General features: G+C 39.1%; 1 protein-coding gene and 1 long non-coding RNA gene across 2 annotated transcripts in view; one reads left to right on the top strand and one right to left on the bottom strand.

The window, feature by feature from the left end:
- The window catches only part of LOC110963759 (LIM domain-binding protein 3-like), a 167,035-nt gene that overhangs the window by 47,647 nt on the left and 96,879 nt on the right, over nt 1–22,509 (bottom strand). The window contains 3 exon segments of the mRNA XM_051959688.1: nt 1,074–1,143; nt 12,220–12,286; nt 12,289–12,370. Of these exon segments, the coding sequence (XP_051815648.1) occupies nt 1,074–1,143; nt 12,220–12,286; nt 12,289–12,370 (219 nt within the window).
- The window catches only part of LOC127537431 (uncharacterized), a 292,103-nt gene that overhangs the window by 189,808 nt on the left and 79,786 nt on the right, over nt 1–22,509 (top strand). The window lies entirely within an intron of this gene.

Genomic DNA, 22,509 nt, shown 5'->3' with positions numbered 1-22,509 from the left:
TATGCAGCTCTTATGTTTTTATTGTTTTATTAATTTTTTTTAACTTGAACATTTAGTTTTGAAAAAAAAGTTTAGTATTTTATCTATTTATTCGAGCATTTATGCTGTTATTGATATAATTTTCTTCGGTTATTTCAGCTTTAATTCGTCTATTTAATTATATAGTTATATTGAATTATTTTCTATTATTTATGCATTAAAATAAAGAGTTTTGTATTTATTCATTTTTCAGCGTTTACTTACATATTTAATAATTTTGATCTCCGTTTTTAATTTTCTTCCTTTCTTGTATTTATTTCAGCAAAAGTATTTATTCTTTTATTTATGCAACTATTACTTTATTTAGACATGTATTTCTTCAAGTTCTGTATTTATTTATTCATTTGAGCTTTTATATATAGATATTTTAATTTTGCTCCTTATTTATTTATTCAATCTATTATTATTTTTTATCCATTTGAGTTTTTATTTATTACAGCATGTGTTTTTTATTCTCTTATTTACTTAATGTTTAATTATGAATTTATTGATATTTCTGCCTTTTTTTCTTTCACATGCACAAATTTTGGACACAGAACAAACAAATAGTTGATATGTGACATGGGGCGGCATGGCTCAGTGGGTAGAGTGGCCGTCTTATAACCGGAAGGCTGCCGGTTTGATCCTCGACCCGTTGAGCTCATGATGAGGTGTCCTTGAGCAAAACACCTAACCCCTAATTGCTCCTGGTGGGTCGTGGTTAGTGCCTTGCATGGCACCTTCCTCCATCAGTGTGTGAATGTGACGTATCATGTAAAGCGTTTTGGATAAAAGCGCTATATAAATATATATATATGTAAAATTACTCCACACTTGGCTGATAAACAAAACCCAAATCTACATTAAGGGTTTGAGACACTGAGGACAAAATATAAACAATGAAAACACAAACTAGCAACATGATGACAAAACGCATTTGAAGACAAAAAGAAGAAGTGAAGAGTTAAATGATTCCAACAGACAACAGCTGAGCAGTTTCATGACATCATCTAGATGGATCTAAAGCAGCAGAAAGGCATTATGGGTAGAATTACCTGTTGGTGGGAGATCATGGGAATCGTGGCATCCATTCTAGGTGTCGGAATGGCAACAGGACGCTTCGACCTGCCAGAAGAAATAAAACGGAGAAGATGATCCACATGTGAAAACAATGTGTGTTTTCTGTTTTGTGTTTGTTTCGCATCTCTGTCTCTGTGATTGTTTTATGTCTCTCTATGGTTGTTTTGTGTATCTTTGAGGTTGCTTTGTGACTTTTTGTGGTTCTTTTCTGTCCTTTTAAGGTAATTCTGTGTCTCTTTGTGGTTGTTTTGTGCCTCTTTGTAGTTGGTTTGCATCTCTTTGTGGTTGTTCTGTGCCTCGTTGGGATCATTTTGCATCTTTTGTGGCTGTGATTCTTTGCGCTTGTTTTTTTTTTTTTTTTTGATCTCTCTTGCTGTGGTTGTTTTGTATGTCTGTGATTGTTCTGTGACTTTTTACAGTCACTTTGTGTCTCTGTGGTTGTTTTATGAGTCTTTGGAGTTGATTTGTGTCTCTGCAGACATTTTGTGTCTCTTTGTGGTCAGTTTACTTCTCTTTGTGATTGTTTTGCATCTCTTCGTGATTGTTTTGTGTCACTTTATACTCAACTTGTGTATTTTTGGGTTTGGTGTGCATCTCTTTGTGGGTTTTTTGGTTTTTCTTTGTGGTTGTTTTGTGCCTCTGTGGTTGGTTTGTGAAGGTGCGTGTCCACGATATGCGATTTTCCCACACAGCAATGCATCGCATCTGAAAATCGCACGGCTGGCGGGCAGTCACTAGCGGGCCACAACATTGTCACATGACAGAACTTTCAGCTTGACAGTCCAGCAGATGAGTCGGATAAACACAGTGGCTCGGCCGCAAACTTTCCCTTTTATTTCAAAAACAGTAATGGTTACCATGCGTGTGCTGATACAGCTGTTATAAGCTTCTCCTCCATAGAGAACTGTGTTCAATACCTTCTTCAAGCACTTTACCTGCCCCTGATTGGACAAACGCATCGATTTCAAGCTAGACCAACATGGCGGCTCGGCCGCAAACCTTTTCTAATATTACAAAAACAGTTCAGCAAAAAGTATTTCTGAAAGCATTTGAGGTGAGAAATAAGATGTGCAGCAGCTGAATCTGTCCTCATTTTATTTCACCGATGGCTAGTTTAGATGTTTGAGCACAGTTTCTAATGCATGGAATCTCTGCACGACGGAGTCCAATCTACTCCATGCAAATTAGCTGCGACCCGCTCTGGGTAAACACACCGGATCGCACCTGGAAACACCCCGCATGTGGCATTCTGATCCGGTTGCGGTGCGTGTCCAGCTGCGATCCGGTGTGTTTACTGAGCGGGCCGCAGCTCATTTGCATAAAGTAGACTGGACTTCGACTTCATGCAAATTCAATGCGGGGTGCGGAGATCCCACGCATCGTGAAACTGTCCTCAAACATCTAAACTAGCAGTCGGTGAACTTAAACAAGGACAGATTCAGCTGCTGCATAGCTTATTTCTCGTCTCAAATGCTTTCAGAAATACTTCTCACTGAAGTGTTTTCGAAAAAAAAGTGAAAGTTTCTGGCCGAGCCGCTGTTTTTATCCTCCAGACTGTCTAACTGAAAGCTTGGCCACGTGTTGCTCGAGCGCTGTCATGTGACAATGTTGTGGTCCACTTGCCATCCGTGCAATTTTGAGATGCGGTGTGTTGCCATGCGGGAAAATCACATCCAGTGGACATGCACCTTGACTCTTTGGGGTCGTTTTGCATCTTTTTTGATAGTTTTGTGTTTCTTCGCAGTTTTTCTGGTTTTGTTTCACCTCTCTCTCTCTGTGGTTGTTCTGTATTTCTTTGTGGTTGTTTTGTGTTTCTTTGTGGATGTTTTGTATCTATTTGCAGTCGCATTGTTTCTCTTTGTGGTTGTTTTGTGACTTTTTGGGGTTGTTTTGCCATTTTGTGATTGTTTTGTGTCTTTCTGAGGTCATTTTGTGTCTATGTGGTTGTTTTACATCTCTGTTTTGTGTTGTTTTGTGCATCTTTGGGTTTGATTTGCATCTCTTTGTAGGTTTTTTTTGTTTCTCTTTGTGGTTGTTTTGTGCCCCAGTGGTTGGCTTGTGGTTCGCTGGGTCGTTTTGTATCTTTTTGTGACTGTTTTGTGTTTCTTTGCTTTGTTCATGTTTCGCATCTCTCTCGCTCTGTGGTTGTTTCACATTTTTTGTGATTGCTTTATATCCTTTTGTGGTTGTTTTGCGTGCCTGTGGTTGTTTTGTGTCTGTTTGTGGATGTTTTGTGACTCTTTGAGGATTGTTTTGTGTCATTATGGGGTCCTTTTGTGTCTCTTTGCAGCCATTTTGTGTCTCTTTGTGGTCAGTTTATTTATCTCTGTAGTTGTTTTGCATCTCTTTGTGACTGTTTTGTTCGGTTTTGTCTGTTTTGTGCTCAATTTGTGTATCTTTGGATATGGTTTGCATCTCTATGTTTTTTGTTTCTCTGTGGGTTTTTTTTTTCTTTTTATACATCTGTACAGTTGTTTTGAGTCTCTGTGGTAGTTCTGCATATCTCTTTGGGGTCATTTTGTGTCTTTGAGATCAATTTCAGCTTCTCTTTGGTCATTTTGTGTCTATTTTTGATCATCTTGTGTCTCTTTGTTGACACGTTTGGGGTGTTTCCGCATCATATTGTGGACACTGTGGCTCACTTTGGTTAATTTGCACTTTTCTATGGCTGTTTTTTTTTCTCTCTTTGCGTGTCCTTGTGGGTATTTTGTGTGTCTATGTGGTCATTTTGTTTCTAGTGGCAGTGTTTCTGTTGTAACACCTTTCTATCATAGCAGCATTGAGGTTTCCAGTAGCTTGTGCTGCGCTAGCTTTTCTGTTGAATCACAAAGTCCAGCCTTCACTTACGTATTTATTAATAATTAAAAAATACTGGCTGACAAGAGGGCTGCTCAGTGTCATAGTGGTTAGCGCTTTTGCCTTGCAGCAAGAAGATCCCTGGTTCGAATCCAGGGGTGGGCCCGGGATCTTTCTGCATGGAGTTTGCATGTTCTCCCTGAGCATGCGTGGGTTTTCTCCGGGCACTCCGGCTTCCTCCCACAGTCCAAAAATATGCTGAGGTTAATTGAGTACTCTAAATTGCCCGTAGGTGTGAATGCGGGTGTGGTTGTTCGTCTGTATATGTAGCCCTGCGACAGACTGGCGACCTGTCCAGGGTGTCCCCTGCCTTTGCCCGAGTCAGCTGGGATAGGCTCCAGCACCCCCTGCGACCCTAGTGAGGATAAAGCGGTGTATAGAGGATGGATGGATGGATGGCTGACAAGATGACTCCCAGACTGCTGATGCTGGAGGAAGAGGAATATTCCAGCACAATAACTATTCAAAGCACAAAATCACACAAGAATTTCGAAAGAAAGAAAGTGGAATCTATGACCTGGATAAGTATGTGGCCTGACTTAAATCCAATAGAAAACCTCTGAAATATAACAAAGAGAAAAGTGGAGCAACACAAAAGATCGAAAGAAAAAGATGGAACACAATTGTGATGATGGAAAGAAAAAACCTGATGGGTGCAAACCTGCTTCTTAAATGGAAAAAAACCCTATATAAAATAAATGACTAAAAGTAGCAACAACAAAAAAAAAAACCCACACAGACATTGATACATAATGGTAAAAATAAATGATGAGGAATAACATGATTTACTTTTGAGAAGGGGACTAAGTCAGATGTGTTTGAGGAGAGAGGTTCAGTCAATCCTCTGAGCTCGATGAAAGAACAGGTAAATGAATAGTTATGCTGTATTTTTCTGTACTGACAGCTGCACTTGTGGACCACAAAGTTCAATTCTTGTTGTCAAAACAAGGCTAAAATTGATTCTGGATGTGATGAACGTGAAGATCTGATCAGGTTTATGAGGGATAAAAACCCATCACAGATTTATTACAGTCATTTTGTGCTGCTTGGAAAGAGAAAAAGCTGCGACCCCGACATGAAAATTGAAGACATGATTGAACTGCTTGTATTGTGAGTTTTCAGGTGAGGCGGTGCAAAGGTTTACCAGAGGTCAACCAGCTTCTCTTACATTTGCTGGTGCATATCAGGGGGTCACACCTATTTCCTGACCCGTTTCCTTCAGTCCATCACTGACTCTGCTTCATGCTGATATAACAGCACATCAGAAGAAACACATGACAGCAGCTGGATGTCTTATCTTTATCACCCAGAGGGTTTGTGGCGATGAGAAGCTGCTCAGAGCTCTGTGTGGTCCAGCATTAATTTCATCGTGGAGCTTATCACATGCCTTCACCTTATTTTAGTCCGGCATGAAACTAAAAATGTATGCGGAAGCCATCTTTTCTATTTTCTGTTTACTAACAAGTTTATCTGCCCAGTGACTGCAGATGGGAATTAGCCAGCAGTTAACCCCTGTACAATGCAACTCTTAATAATAATGCTATTAAACACATAAATAAAGTATAAAGTTTGCTTTCTCTGCAGTATTTAACCCTCTAAACACAGTCCTGCACCTCTATGGAAACAGAGCAACCACAAATGTAATCAGCTAATTTAGCAAATTGCTACATTTTTGGACTGACAGAGCAGGAACTGGAGCTATTTCTTGTCAAACAGCAATTTGAGAAATTACTGGAACTAGCTCTTGGTGAACAACAATCAGTGCAGCATCTAGAACAACTTCTAGTTCTGTTTTTTGTCAAACAACATTTGGTGCAATGACCAGATTTTTTTTTTCAAACAACAGTTGTACACGGACTGGAACAAATTCTTTTGAAACAACAGTCATGCATCAACTGGAACTATTTCTTCCAGTCCAATCCAACTTTATTTCTAAAGCATTTTAAAAACAACAGTCAGCTCAATAATTGGAACTGTTTTGTGGTAAACAACTTCTGGTGCCATGACTGCAACTTAACTATTTATTTTTAAACAACAGTCAGAGCAATAACTTGAACTATTTCTTGTCAAACAACAGTTGGTGCAATGATTTGAACTCTGTTTTTTTTGGTCAAAAAATTAATTCAGTGACTAGAGTTATCTATATCAAGCAAAAGTTGTACAGTGACTGTGTAACTATTTCATGTCAAACATCAGTTGGATACTCGTTGAACAACACTTCTACAGCAATTTAAATTATTTATTTCATATAACATTTGGAGCACCAACTGGAAACATTTCCACCTTTACAAAAACAAATGGATCAACAACTGGAACTATTTCTTTCAAACAACATTCAGTGCAGTGACTGGAACTATTTCTTGTCAAACAACAACCAGAGCAACAACTGGAACTATTTCTTGTTGAACAATAGTCACAGCAATAACTGGGACTATTTCTTATCAAAGAACAGTCAGATTAATGACTGGAATTATTTCTGATCAAAGAACAGCTGGATTAATAACTTTTTTTAGTCAAGCAACAGTTGGTGGAACAATACACCCTTTATTTGTTTACAAACATTGTGACGTTTTTTGTGGGCGGGGCTTATGCTGGAGGCAAAAGCGGAGCGAGAAGTCAAGCGGGGCTGGGAGTTTGCGCTGCAAACTCGAGCATTTTAACCCGTTAAACTTCAGTGTACCACCGGCGGTACACTTACTAATTTGCATAGGAATTTAAAGAATGTCCGAAGGCTGCAAACGCGATTATATAAACACTATACGCCGATGGAAAGCTTAGATTCTCATGAATCCGCCGGTATAAACCACTTTCAGATGTGATTACCACAGCGGGTAATATAAACACATTTGTCCGACAAAAACGAATATCCATCCATCCTTTCTCTGTACACAGCTTTTACGTACACAGCGCGACTCACATTTCTGGGTTCATTATTACACACAGATGAAAATATTCCACAAAAAAACGGCCATAATCCAACCTTGGACATCCAGACGACACAAGCCAGTAAACTATTTTGTCCAAAACATGTCTTGAAGTCGGTATATAATCCACGAATCGGTCGTTTTCAAAGAAATGCACCTCGCGATGCGTGTCCAATATTCCCTGTATTTCTCGTCATATTTAACGGGTTATTGTTTTTGATTGTATTTTTTTCTGTGTCTTGTTGTGTCCTTGTTCTTATGGTGTGTGTATTTGGACCCAGTGTCTGGAATAAAGCTGAACTGAATTGAATTGAATATTTTTTCTTTACAAATAGAATATTAGCGATTTTTGTACTGAAAATGGCTGTAATTGACTGCAGCTGATCATCTCTGTCCAGTCTTTTCGCTTCAGTGCATTTAACCACAACTGTCTTCGTTCCCTCTGAGCACGAGTGTTCGGTGGAATCCTATAAAACTTCAATTGCGTTCGCCAATGTCATTCCTCCTATTATGGCATCCAAAAACACAGCAGGACAACATTTTAGAAAAGTTGATAGAGCCTAGTCCCTCAGTCTTTCACCTTTCTTTCCGGCCGCGGGCTTCCTCTTTTGCCTCCAGCTAAAGCTGTGACGTGACGTGGGGCATTAAAGGGTCTATTGGAACTCTTGCTTGTAAACCAACAATCAGAGCAATAACTGAAATGTCTTCTTGTCAAACAATAACCTAAGCAATAACTGTAACATTTTGTTGTCAAACAACAGTCTCACAGTGACTGAAACTATTTTGGAAAACAATGACTGGATTTTTAATTTATTTTTGTCAAACAACAGCTGGAGTAAATACTGGAACTATCTTTTGCAAAACCGTTGGAGCAATGACTGGAACTTTTTGTGGTCAAGCAACAGTCGGCAGAATAACTGGAACTATTTCTTGTAAAATGACAACCAGAGATATAAATCTTGAGCTTTTTCTTTTCTTGTCAAACAACAGTCATGCCATGACTGGAACTATTTTTTGTCATCCCTCCCATTCTTCACTTCACATCAACCCTGGCAGTGTCCATCACATCACCTTCTTGACTCCCCTGAAAAACCTTGACCTTTAAATTTCCTCGTGACTGATGGCAGCGAATCAGCTGTCAGCTCTCACTCAGAGGAAGGATTTCTCTGAGACAAATACGTGAAGACAAAGGACAGAGTGTTCTCTTCCAGCCGCTGGGGCAAACGGTTGGAAGTAGGGCAGCAACAAATGTCACTGTCACCTTTAAACTCCCCGATGTTCAGAATCTGTCCTCTACATTCGGATGATGTTAACCAGCTGGACCGATGTTTGATTTTTATAGGATTGTTTTTATGAACTGTCAATTAAAATACAGATTGAATTTTTATTCAACTGGAAAACACATTCCAAAGCAATTGAAAACTCTTCACCGTCTTTGTTTCCCAACCTCTTTCCCTTAGTTTTTCTACTTGTACACTGTCCACACAATCTTTATTTTCTTCCTCTTTGTTTCTTTTCCTTTTCACTATTCTTTTATCTTTACTTCACCTCATCTCACCTCCTTCTCTTTCTTCCTCTCCTCTTAACTTCTTGTACTCCCCATCTAGCTTTTCCTTTTCCTGTTTACTGTATTTTGGTCATCATTTTCTTTCCTTTCATCCCCCAGTGACCTCCTTGTTTCTATCCCACCTTTTCCTTTCCTTGCCTCCTCATCTTATTACCTTTTCTCTCCTCCTTACTTCTTGTTTCCTCACCTCTTTTCTTCTCGTTTCATCTCCTCGTCTCCTTGTTTTCTTTTCTTCCTTAGCTTTAGCTTATTGATTCTCAACTTCACCATTTCCTGTTCTTGTTTCCTTTCCTTTTCACTGCGCTTTGGTCCTCATCTCGTGTCCTTCTTTCCTTTCATCTCCCTCTTCCTACTTAGTTTTTATTCTCCCTGTCTCCTCTTCTCTCGTCTCCTTCCTTTCCCCTTCTCTTAGCTCAACATCTTGTTTTCTCAATCTCAACATTCCCTGCCATTGTTTCCCTTCCTTTCACTGCACTTTGGTCCTCATCGCACCTCCCTGCCTCGTCTCTCTTTTCTTTCCCCTCTTGGCACCTCCTTGTTTTCGATCTCATCTTTCCTCACCTTGTTCCTATTCTTCACTCCCTTTTGTATCATTATCTCCTCTGCTCTCTTTGTTTCCTTTCCTTCTTACCTCTTTTCTCCTTTTCCTTCTCCCATTTCCTTTCCTTTTTACGCCACTTTTGGTCTCATCTCATTCTTTCCTTTCCTCTCAACTTTCTATCTCGCCTTTACCTTTCCTCTCCTCCCCTCCTTTGTCTCGTCATTTACTTCCTTCTACTCTCCTGTTTTCATCATCTTACCTCCTCTTCCCTCATGTTCTGCTTTCCTTTGCTCCCCTTTCAACTTCTTCTTTCCCATTTTGCCTTTTCCTTTTCTTCTTGTCACATCTCCTACTTTTGCTTGCCTTGTTTCCTTTTCTTTTTACTGCACTCTGGTCCTTGTCAATGTTTGTCCCTCTTTTTCATTTCCTTGTCTCATCATCATATTTCCTTTATTTTGTTGTTTATTTTGTTTCAACTTCTTTTTCCCATTTGTCTTTTCCTTTTCTTCCTTCCTTCCCTCCTCTTCTTGTTTCTTTTCCTATTGTCTCCACTCCAAACATCCATCAACACAGCAGTTATCTGACATTTTACTTCATCCATAAACCCTTCAATATTCATGTAACAGTGATGAAAACATTCTCTGAATTTCATTGTCTCCTCCAACAATTCTTATACAATCTGAAAAGATTCCATTTTTTCTGGGAAAAGGAGATCATCGAGGGTCAGAGGTCAGAGCTGACGGTGAATAGAAAACGTCCCTGTGAGGGTCACGTCCATAGATATATACAAACACTAGATGTCTCAAGACGGAGTCTGCGGCGTCGTCACTTGGCGGCCATCTTAGGACAGGGGACTGCTCTGGCGCACTGTACTGTAGTCAATGGTAAGGTGGATGATTTCCTCACTTTAACACTCACAGCTCGCTCAATTCTTGATTGATTTACAAACGGTTTAGTTTATTACAAACCTTATTAACGTGGCTATGATTCGGGCTCAGTTCTGAAATCGCAGCTTTTCGTTTTGAAAAATGCGGCATAGTTGTGGTCTTTTCTGCCTGGCTACTCACATTGAAGATGGTGTTACTCACAATCTGATTTTCAATTATTAGGTTTTCCTGAGACTAACGTTTTTTGAGAACCGAATCTTTAGGCGAAATTGCATTCTTTGTGGTTGTGGTTGTATTTATTTGCTTGTTAAGAGACTTTGACTGAGACCTTAGACTTATGTTTGTATACATCTATGCCTGGATTAGTTAGCCTGCAGCCGAAATGCATTGTGAGTAATGTAGGCACCAGGGTTCATGAAAAGAAAAGACAACATCTCTGTTTGTTGTGCATTGATTTTGGTTGAGCTTTGTTTTTATCTGTGCATTAGAAAGCTGATAGTAATAAAGAAGTGCAATGCTAAATATTAAAATTACATTTACATCCATTTATGCTGAAAAAAGGTGATATCTGTGTTCATTATTATATGAATTCAATGGTTTTAATTATTCTTATGTAAGCAGTAAAAGAAGTACATCTCTGACGTTTATAACAAACCAGGCTGTTCTAAAATCGGTTGGAAAATTGAGCAATCTACAGTGATTTTAAAATCCATGCTCCATTGACTTTAATGTTATGAGGTGATCGAGCAGCCTTGTCCAAGATGGCCGCCATGTGGCCACGTCGCTCCCCATAGGCTGACAGCGCTCATGAGCCATCTAGTGTTTGTATATATCTATGGTCACGTTCTACAAATAATGGAACTATGCTGAACAAAGAAGAACTGTTGTTGCCTTAGAGGTGAAGCTCGGGCAGTAATGACTTCATAAAGTGCTGCCGCTGCAAGTGAAGAGCTAATATCTGCAGCTCAGACCGACACATTTCAACCTAAAACTCTAAAAAATATATAACGTATATCTTAAGAAGTGATGGAGGCAGATTTCAAGACTAAGAAATTCACATCAGACATTCAGCAGGACAACTGAGACAAAACACAAATAAACCTTTAGAAATCACAGTTTAGAGGCTACCTGAGATCTATCTATCTATCTGTCTGTCTGTCTGTCTGTTCTGTCTGTCTGTCTGTCTATCTATCTATCTATCTAGAGTGAAATTGGGCTGTGTAATGTCAGTTATTGTAGTGTATTGAGTTATTTTTTTTTAGGATAAAATGATTTTCATGAAATACCTATGATTTTACATGTAGATTTGATTTGTTTTCCTAAAAAACAAGCAGATGAGTACTTCAAGGACTGTCTTAAAGTTAGAAATCTGGCAATTCTTTCTTGTTTGCAGTTCGATAAATAGTGTCCTGTTGACAATTTTTTAAAGATAATAAAACTCAGATTGGATATAATCAGAACAGCTGCTCAGAAAAAACATAGGTTAATAATTAAAATATTCTGCTGCCTGTTGCAGGCCACAGATCTTTTGAGGAGAAATTACTGGTTAAATTCAGTAGAAAGCATGAACATTTCATGTAGTAATTGGAGAACGTTGACTATTCTGAAGATTCCAAACACTTTGTCCAGACTGTAGGTGAACTGGTGTTAATTGAAGATATATCTGAGATTTAAAGTCTCAATGTAACTTTGTGAACTAACAGAAAACTGGTCACAGTCCTCCTGTGTCAGTCCTCAGAGCCGACTCATCTGCCAAATGGCGAGTCAGCTGTGCTTCTCTACACAGCTGGCGCAAATGACTGATTAGCGTCAGATAAAGCCCAGCTCCCACTCACAGCTGATTGCTGGCTCATTGACTCACCCTCCTGCTATACTGCGTCCTGCCAGCCGCGTCCAGTTCTGCATGTCACTCCCCGGACTTTGTTTCCCCCCTGGACTCTGTCTCGCCGCTAGTCACTGGATTGGACTCAGTAAGCCTCCTCCCTTTTGATTTAACCTAGTTTTATGTTGTATTTTACTCAGCCTTCAGGTCCGCTTTCTGTTTAGATGAGTTAGTTGAGTTTAGTTTAATTTCTTTCGCTGCTGTTTCCCACCTGCTTCCTTATTTAAGTATTTGTTTTGTTTTCCCATTAAATCCTTATTAATCTTACCTCCTGCGTATGCCTGCTGCTTGGGTTCACACGCCAGTTGTATGACAGAAAAACTGCATCCAATTAGATTCACATGAAGATCATCAGGTTGAGATTTCAACTTACAAGACGGGACTGCGATTTTCACTCATTAAGATAGAAATCGGGTCCAAAAGGAGCTTCAGACGGACTTTGAGCAGATAGAGTCAGCTCTTACTTGGCCATGGTAAGGGCCAGGTTGTAGTTGGCCATCTTGATTTTGTTCTGGGCCTCTAGGTGAGTCATCCTTCAGTGCTGACGCCATCGATGGCCACAATGACGTCCCCCTGGATCAGGTTGCCCTGTGCCGCCTTGCTGCCTGGAGTGATCTGTGCAAACACAAACACATTCAGATTCTTTTCTGCTTTAGTGTCAGCAGCATGTATGTTCAGGTCAGTGCACATGTTAGCCTGAATTCTTCGATTTATACAACCCCACCTGGAAAAGCAGTTTTTCATGAAGCCAATCAATCAAATGGGGGGAAGAATGAATTAATAAGTTAATGGCAAACACGTTCTGCACACTTAAGTCCCATTATCTGAATTTTCACTCTCAGCGGTGGAGTTTCCTTGCCGATTACAGAGACTTTAAAGAACATGACACACATTCACAGCACAGTTGCAAAAAGAGGATGACGCAGATCAACTGGTGTGAAGCTGAAAACATGCAGAAACGCTGATGAATAATGGATAAATACGAGGAAAAATGGCTGGAAGTCTACTTTTCTGGAAAACAATAATGGTGTTGCACTCACTTGTTCACATGAAAAGTGATAGTTTGGGCTTGGCTTCTTCTATAAAATGCTCAGCAAGAGGTTTACCCAGCACAAAAATGACAAGAACTGAGAATCTAAAAAAGCTGTCAAGTTTTCAACCAATTTTGCTCGTCAAAATAGTCAGAAACATAAGTGTATTTATTTCAGTAGGGGTGAAGGGGATATGTTGTGCATTTGCACCTCCGCAATCAAAAATCTGAAAAACCACTCTGATGTCAACTCTTTGTGCGAAACATTGGGTTTTCTGTGACATAAAGACATTTGCTCTAGAGACCGGAGCCAATCACGGCAGCATCGTCATTCTTAGTATGATTCTTTCTGTACATACAACATATACAGGTATTAGATCAGAAAATAACACAAACTGTGGCCAGATACTTTACATTAAATATACAGCCTTGTTGGAGGTCAATAACTACCACAGCAGTCTTTGTCATGGTACCTGCTACTAGCTAAACCCTTACAATGCTCTCTGCTTGCCAACATGTAGCCAGAGTAATGTCTCCTCTGGTTGCTAAGCATCAAAACAGGAAGTGGCTCTACCTGGTGGAACAACGAAGTACTACAGCTAATCTACAATACGTTTATGACATACATGTAAAGAATACAGGTTTTCTGTCTTTTGGAAGCCATGGTACACTCAACCCTTTAAACACTACATTTTAGACACTGTCCAACTGAAGCTTTACGACGAGTTTTCTAAAACACTTAAGTCACATTAAGCAATAATTTGGATGCAGAAAATACAACTTTCTGAATGTATTGCAGAGTTATTCAGTTTCTCAAAGATACACTGGATTGATTTAATAATTCGGGACTATCTTAAATTATTTGGCTTTGTTTGGTTTCGATGTTGCCTGATTTCCACCATATATTAATACCTGAAAAAAGTAACTGGTAATAACTAGTAGTAACTGGTTCATGAAAAGTCACCAGAATGCAGAAAATGAAGTGTCTGATGCTTGTATTTTCCTAAAGATTTCTGTTGAAAAAGGCAACAGACTTGTTAAATAAGCTGTCGTGATGGCTACTTATCTAACAAGTCTATTCACATCTAGTACGCAAGCAAGCAAATAGTAACTGCTTTCATGCATTTCCATATTTATCACTTGAGAGCTTACAACTGCTCACAACCAGCATTGGACGCTATGAATTAAGGAGAAAATTTAGAATTTCAAAAAGCCAGTTGCTCATACCACATTGTGTAGATGTCTATCAGTTTGTGGGGTTAAACGTGTAGAACACTCTCGATGATGTTCTCAAAACATCTAACGATAATTTTTAAAGACATTTGAGCAAAAAAGACTTGTACTTGTATGGAACAGTTAAGGTGTTCTTAAGGTTTCTAAAGAGGTATTAAAATATAATCTTTGAACAAACAGAACAGTAAAATGGACATACAGGTAGGAGCTAGTAAGTTAAATCATATTTTACAAATTTTCAAACATTTTAGATTGGTTTTGGTTGTTTGTTTGGTGCATTGTATTTTCTCTTTTCATGATGTAGCATGTCTGAAAAAAAATCTAATTTTTGCTATATAAACACAACCTGCAGTTCAAATGAAAGTTTACTGAATTTGCCATGTGATTGTTACTCACAGCTGAGTTTCCAACAGTCTCACAGTTGCACTAAGGAATACAGAATTTTTTTGCTTTAGTTTATTACAGAATCTGATTAGAGCAAAATTTTACTTGAGAACCCTGGCACAGACAAGACATTAACAGAGAACTGGTGAAATGTTTTTAATAAGATAAATAACATTTTATACTGCGATGGACAGTGATTTAAATGCAAACCAAACTAACCAGGGGAGTGAGCAAGCTAGCTAACTTAAGAGGCTAGGTTAACAATGGGAAACTGGACACAGAAATCTAAAATAAAACACAGGGAAATGGCAATAGCTCCATGTACTCAGTGGTAACTCACAGAACTACAAGTTTACTGGGGGAAGACATAAGATACCAACTAATGACAGACCAAGGAAACAGAAAATGAAAATTAACCAAGACCAAGTACTGCACAGCATGGAAAGCTGCACAGAAAACATTAAGGAACTACATTGGGGATCAAGCGTCTGGGCACTTTGTAAATTTATATTAATGTGCATAAAGAAGCCAAAAAAAGATGGAAAAATCTCCAAAAGGCATGAAATTATGGATGAGACATTCTTATAATATTTTATTTTATTATTTTATTTAATCAGGGACCATGCAATTATCATGGGACACATAGAACCTATGCATTACATATGGAGTGTGTAGCATAAAGCTATTTACAACCCCGTCCCTGGATGGGCTTTTAAGTAAAAGTGGTCAAAGGACTGTGGGAAATATTCTCTTGTTTTACATTTAATCAATATCCTATTATATTCTATCTCTTATTTCCATCAATCATAACCCAATTGATCAGCATATAATCACCTTTAATCACAACTCATCTTATCATATAATCAAACTGTATTAATGTGTTATTTCTTATAAACTTTGTTACTAGCTTGTTCATGATGTGTTACCCAGCTTTGACCTCTCACACCCAAAAACAGAAGCGACAACTCAGACATTTAAGACACCACATTAACCACAAGATACCGTTCCACTGTAGAGAAGATCTTAAAATAACAAACACACCTACGAGGTGATGCTAACAGACATTGACATGGAACAAACGGTTTGATTCTTAGAAGATTGAAGTTGCTTTATTTCTGAAAATTGGCTCAGTGCATTTGCAGAAACGCACGTATGCACAAAAGGTAACGAGAGGACGAGCAACGAATCCTGTACAAAGGGCAAGGCTTGAAAGGATCAAACTCAGAGATTTCTTAGAGAAAACTGTTCAGACATTGCAACAAAATAAAATATTTGAATAATGATTGACACGCAACTGATTTGTACAAAAATTATAAATAACAAATTTTTAAGTACAGTTAAGCCAAGAGTACGGCAAACTAATAATAAAGAAGAACTAATAAATCTGCCTTATCAGTGGATGAGTAATAAAATCACTTTTGCTATCAATTAAAACAAGGTTGAGCAATCTCAGATCAAGGTTGAGCAATCAAACAGATAAAACTTAGAGTCTGTGCACAGACAAACAAAGAGAAGCTCATCTTTGCGCAAGAAACCACACCTAAGTTATCTCGTAACTTAAAACTCCCATACACACACACACACACACAACACACACACACACACACACACACACACACACACACCACACACACCACACACACACACACCACACACACACACACACACACCACCACACACACACACACACACAACACACACACACACACACACACACACACACACACACACACACACACACACACACACACAAGTATTCTGATTACAGGTTGGAGTCGGCTCTGATTAGACCGAAGACAGAAGACATCCTTATCTTAGGCCAATCAGATAGCTGCACATTTCCATATAAAAATCTCTGTATAGCGCTAAGTCAGGCATTCTCATCTTTGTGAAGAGCTGCATGCAGAACTTTCTTAATCATACATACTCTGAAACAGAGACAGAGAGAAGGAGGAAAGTCCGCCACCTAATCAGGGCAGAGGCAAGGATCTGTCCACAATTATTTGGTATTTGGAAAAATTTTTAGAAATGTGGAATGAGAGGCGGTAGTAACGAGTTACATGTACTCTGTTGCATTTACTTAAGTAACTTTTTGAAAATAATGTAATTCTGAGACTAGTTTTTCTCTGTCATACGTTTTACTTTTACTTCAGTAGATTTATGAAGAAACGCTATTCTTACTCCTTTACACTGGGCCACACTAGACTCGTTACTTTTTATTTACCACGTTAGATATGCTTTATTTTGCTGGAGAGATGCCCACAGTGGATCTACCACATGACTGTGTTTGACAGACAAAGCAACAATAATCACTTGACTCCGTTTTACCAGACGTTGCCCTGCGGTCACATTGGCGGCATAGCGGCACAAACTCTTCACACGTAGCAGACAGGGAATGAAAAAACTGGGGCATTTTCGAGAAATTTGATCTTGCTTTGGAGTCCGACAACATTAGCATAGCATTAGCATGGATATCTACGTCTTTTGTCTTCTGTTTACTAATACGGACGAAGTGAAGCGTGACGTCAGTCTTGATAGGTACACGTGATACGGAGGGGGGGGGGAATACAGCATTCACATACAGTCTATGTCATAGACTCTATGGGCATGCAGTATATCTTGTCACTGGAAGAAGTTTGCACTGTTCAAACATACAAACATTACCTTACTACAGGTGTTTCTTTCAAAGCTTTATGTTGTGAAAAACTCAGATTTGGAACTTTATGTTTTTTGCGCCTTAACCTGTCATTTTGTAGAGATGTTTATTTTTGCTATTTTTTAATTTTATTATTTGGAAAGACCAGAATTTGCACATTATTTTACATTTTTGTATGTCTGGTCACGGCTGCACAGTGGAATAGTGGTTAGGACTTTCGCCTTGCAGCAAGGAGATCCCCGGTTCAAATCCCAGGGTGGGCCCGGGATCTTTCTGCATAGAGTTTGCATGTTCTCCCTGTGCATGTGTGGGTTTTCTCCGGGCACTCCGGCTTCCTCCCACAGTCCAAAAATAGGCTGAGGTTAATTGATTACTCTAAATTGCCCCGTAGGTGTGAATGCGAGTGTGATTGTCTGTCTGTATATGCAGCCCTGCGACAGACTGGCGACCTGTCCAGGGTGTCCCCCTGCCTTCGCACCGAGTCAGCTGGGATACGGCTCCAGCAACCCCCTGCGACCCTAGTGAGGATAAAGCGGTGTATAGAGAATGGATGGATGGATGTCTGGTCACATCATTTTGAAAAATAAATCGAACATTACAATCAAATAGTTACTCATGACTTTCAGTACTTGAGTAGTCTTTCCACCAAATACTTTTTTACTCTTACTTGAGTAATTTATTGGATGACTACTTTTTACTTCTACTTGAGTGATATTATTTTGAAGTAACGTTACTCTTACTTAAGTATAAATTTTGGTTACTCTACCCACCTCTGTGTAGAATACAGTGAAACTGATGAAAGACGCATGATTTTAATTTGCCCAATGAAAACCAAAAGTCGCGCATGATTGTTTGAGGTTTTAGAGTTTTGGTTTGTAAAAAATGGGGTTAATTTTTCAGGCTGCACAGTGGTGTAGTGGTTAGCATGTTCGCCCTTGCAGTGAGAAGATCCCTGGTTCATGTCTTGGCCTTCCTGGGATTGTTCTGCATGGAGTTTGCCTGTTCTCCCTGTGCATGGCGGAGTTTGCTCTGGGCTTCCTCCCACAGTCCGAAAATAAAATGAGGTTACTGATATTCTAAATTGGCCCGTAGGTGTGAATGTGAGTGTGATTGTTTGTCTGTAATGCAGTCCTGCGAAAGACTGGCGACCTGTCCAGGGTGTACCTGCCCTCTCCGAGTCAGCTGGGGATAGACTTCAGACCCCCTGTGACCCTAATGAGGATGAAGTGGTGTATTCAGAATGATGGATGGATGGGTGAAATTTTCTTCACCTGGTGGCAACAGCCAGGTACTACAGCTTGTCTACAATAAGCTTTATGGCATGAATGTACGTCTCGTGATCTTTTGGAGCTTTATCTCACTTTGAAGTAGAGAGACTTTGGCACAGTTTATAAGATAAAAATTATGCTTATGAATATGATTTTTCAAAAAGCTGTGTTACTGTGGTTTAGTTGGTTAAAGTGCCTATCTAGTAAACAGGCAGATCCTCGGTTCAAATCACAGCAGTGCCTCTTTAACTGAAGAAATTTTTAGCAAAAGTGACCACATCTAAACACAGTGATAGGTTTGTACGATTGTAAGGGTTGAACGCACAGCTTGGGTTGTAAGTAAAATTGAGACTACATGGTACAACAGGCTGCAAATTTATACAACTGGCTGTCGTAAGACCAGGTTAAAGACTAGCGGAAAGCTCAAATCCCATAATTCGCTCTGTTTGTACATTTTTGGTTCTGACAAATGGTGTTATTTGGTGATTATTTAAAGACAACATGGCCTGTTTGATGTTCAGAGGGTTAAGTTACTCAACGCTTAACTATTTTTTTTCAGCAGAAACTTTTATTCTCTTTCTAGAAGAATTATCTTCAGTTCAATTTCAGTTCAGTTTTATTTATATAGCACAATTTCACAACATATAGTCATGGAAAATTATTAGACCACCCTTGTTTTCCACCAATTTCTTGTTCATTTTAATGGCCTGGTACAAACTAAAGGTTAATTTATTTTGGACAAATATAACATCAACAACAAAACTAGCTCATAAGAGTTTAATTTAAACTTGCTGTCTCAGAGAGAATCATGCAGATCCAGAAAAGTTGTCACATGACCATCATCGATTTTGTTCTAAACTTCCCCCAAATGTTCAGTTGACAAAAAAAATAGATTCTATGGCAAAAAAGAGTGGTTGTGTTTTAGTTATCTTTGACTTTTGTCACTTTGAAATTGAGCCTTCTGAAGTCAGTTCAGGGCTGTTCAACACTGAAATAATTAGGGAAAATCCTTTCACTTTGACAATCAAAATCTCTCCATGGGGACGGCTTCCTATTTCTTAAAACTAAGCTGAAACTTACCGCTAAGACAGTTTGAAGTTGCCTTGCTGCTAATTTTACCCAAGGATATGGCATAAAATATACCAAAAATTGATATTTTTTCATACAGATTTGGATGCGCGTAGCATCGCCATTTCTCACCAGAGGGCGACAGCTGCAAGGAGAGAACGAACACAAGATAGAAAACTGAATGCTATATAAATACATTTATTTATTTTTAAAATTGCACGTTTTTAGAACAAACATAAAATACGAACAACTTCCTGTCTCCCATGGAGGTGACGTATTTCCTGTCACCCGTGGAGGTTGGAGGTCTGCAGCCAGGTACTCTTGGCTGCAAGTCATAATTCATAACATATGGTGCGAAATATCTGCTATGCTTGGGCAGAAAATAGTGATAAACTCTTTAATCGTAAAATATATACTACTTTGATAGCAGTAAATAAGCATGGGGAAAAAATTATTGTTTGCTATTTTAGTGCGGCCCTGTTCCTTCAGCTGCAGACAGACCCTCAAGATCAGCTGTCAACTGTCAACAAAATTGCAGACACTCCTAATCGTTTTGTTTTTTTGGTGAAGATCAGAAGATGGCCTGTATTTTTGAAGGGGTTTATGGGAAAGACTGTGGTGGGCATACAGTTTCACTTTCTTCATGTGATGCTGACACCTCCAGACACCTGTTCACTTTGAAGATCTGTTTGTTAGTGGATGTCTAACTCTCACTACTTTGATATATACATATATATGTTTTGCACTGAATTCATCTTCCTTGGATATGGAAAACATAACCATGTTGTCATGTACACTTAGTGATTACAGAACATGCAGTATCTTTCTTCTCAATTTCTTTGTTCATGCTGCTATAGTACAGGACTACCATGACGTAGATGGCATATGTATGTATACATGTGGATATATAATGATATATAATATATATAATAACTTCTACATAAATATATAGATATTGACAAAATTTGATAAATATAAGATTTTCATTGGAATTTATTCAAACTAGGCTGTTTCATTGGAATATCATTGACTTCAGAACTGAAGTTTTCAAACGTATGTGCCATGAAAATATTAAATTTAGAAAATCAAAAAAATTTCTCTGTCCCAACATCCTTGGGTAAATACCCTTTTTCTGTGAACAATATCAGTACTGTTAGTGGTTTGAACTGAGATATTTGAAATAAAGGTGACCACATCGGAAATATATTGTCTCATATTTGTTGCTATTTTCCATGATTTGCAATATTGGGAGATATCATATTTTTGGCATGGTGCCAAATATTCCATGAAGTAGTATATCCAAGCAAACTTTACCTTTTTTCAGTCGGGGAGGGACTAAATTTCCACAATATTGCCAGATATCATGCTTGCAAATACAACATACAGCTTTTCTAGGAGTTGGAAAAAGTACAATTTTTGCCCCAGAAAGCATGGTTGTTTTTACTGATCTCAGCTCAAAATCACCCTATCTTCTAAAGTCTGTAAAAGAAAATATAAAAGAGATATGATATTTCTGATTGCAGCTATGATGGTTTAGGGGTTGGACCTCTGCATGTGCCAAATTATAAAAAATCTGAGTTGGTCATGTGTACAGCCCTACATGATTCTCTCTGAGACAGCCAGTTAAGAGCTGATGTCTAACCATTTTCCATGGTTATCTTGAAAATAACCACTTAATCTCTCACATCAATAGCTATGGCATTGCACTGTCAAAAACAGTGCTTTTAGGCATTCAATGTTTTCTGTCTATTTTAGTCACATGATACACACAGGAGTTAGTACTTACTTGCACCACCATTGTTTTTGATGACTGCAGCCATGCATCTTGGCCTTTCTCAACCAGCTTCTGACATTGTTCTGCTGTCACAGCAGGCCATTCCTGTTGCACAAATTCAAACAAATTTGCTTTGTTTTTGGGCTTGTGCTTCTCCATCATGCATTTGATAATTTTCCACAGGTTTTCAGTTGGATTTTTGATCTGGTGACTGAGCAGGCCAAAGCATGATTCCAATGTTCTGGTTCTCCATCTAGGCTTTAACTGACCTTGCTGTGTGGCAAGAGGCATTGTCTTGTTGACAAATCCAGTCATTCAAGGCAGGAAAGAATTTTCCAGCTGATCAAAGAAGACTGTTTTCAAGAGTAGCCCTGTACACGACCTGGTTCATTCGCCCTTCTCACAATTGCATTTGCCCTGTTCCACCCATACTGAAACAACCCCAGATCATGACTGATCCACCCCCATGTTTCACTGCAGGGGAAAAACAGACCGGCTTGTATTCTTCTCCAGGCTTCTTCCTTAACTAGTAACCACGGAACCAAGGAAGGAGGGCGGTTGATGCTAGGCTGCTCACAGGCTGCTCACAGCTGTACACAATGAAAATGAGAATAGAGGAGGAGCCCAGCTGCCCAGGGCCGTAATAGGCGGCTATACCAGCTCAAGTTCAGCTCTATGTGAGCTTGAATGTCGATCTCGACCTCAGCTGGACTCACGGCTGCCGCTTCAACTCGCGACCTTTCATCTTGAGGCCTCAGTGGCGCCTTCAGCACAATGACGGGACACAAATGTTCATGCCTGAGTGTTAAAACCCTGACAGCTGTCCACACAATGCTGACCTGACCGGTCCTACCCACTCACTCTGATTACTCCCAAAAATCCCACCCGGCTCTCCGACATCATCCCTCTATTTCCATCCACCAGAGATATTTTGACTGCAACCTCTGACTTTTACACTTGGAAGAGGAAGATGAGGTAACAGGACAAACTAGCGATGGTCAAAGAGAAGTCAACTATTTACTCCTGAGGTCTTGTTTTGTAATTCAGGGGATTTAGAAGTTTCCGATATCAGCTTTTCCTGCATTTTGCCATTTAAAATATGCAGAACAATCTCTTCAAGTGGTACACTACATTGTGATCAATGCATCTTTGGAAATAAAATGACAATGTTTGCAGTTGCCTTTAAAATATATCCCAGCCTATAACATCATTTCTGGAGGTGATCTCAACAAAAGTCATTTCAGTTCATTCTTACTGTTATTTTAGCGGGAGTCACAGACATAGAAAAATCTACAGAAAAATACATGTTTGGAGGATGGCATTTCCAGACGTGTGAGGAGC

Source organism: Acanthochromis polyacanthus, chromosome 15 (genome assembly GCF_021347895.1).
Source record: "Acanthochromis polyacanthus isolate Apoly-LR-REF ecotype Palm Island chromosome 15, KAUST_Apoly_ChrSc, whole genome shotgun sequence".
Taxonomy (NCBI): Eukaryota; Metazoa; Chordata; class Actinopteri; family Pomacentridae; genus Acanthochromis; species Acanthochromis polyacanthus.
This window is presented reverse-complemented; position numbering and strand designations above follow the sequence as displayed.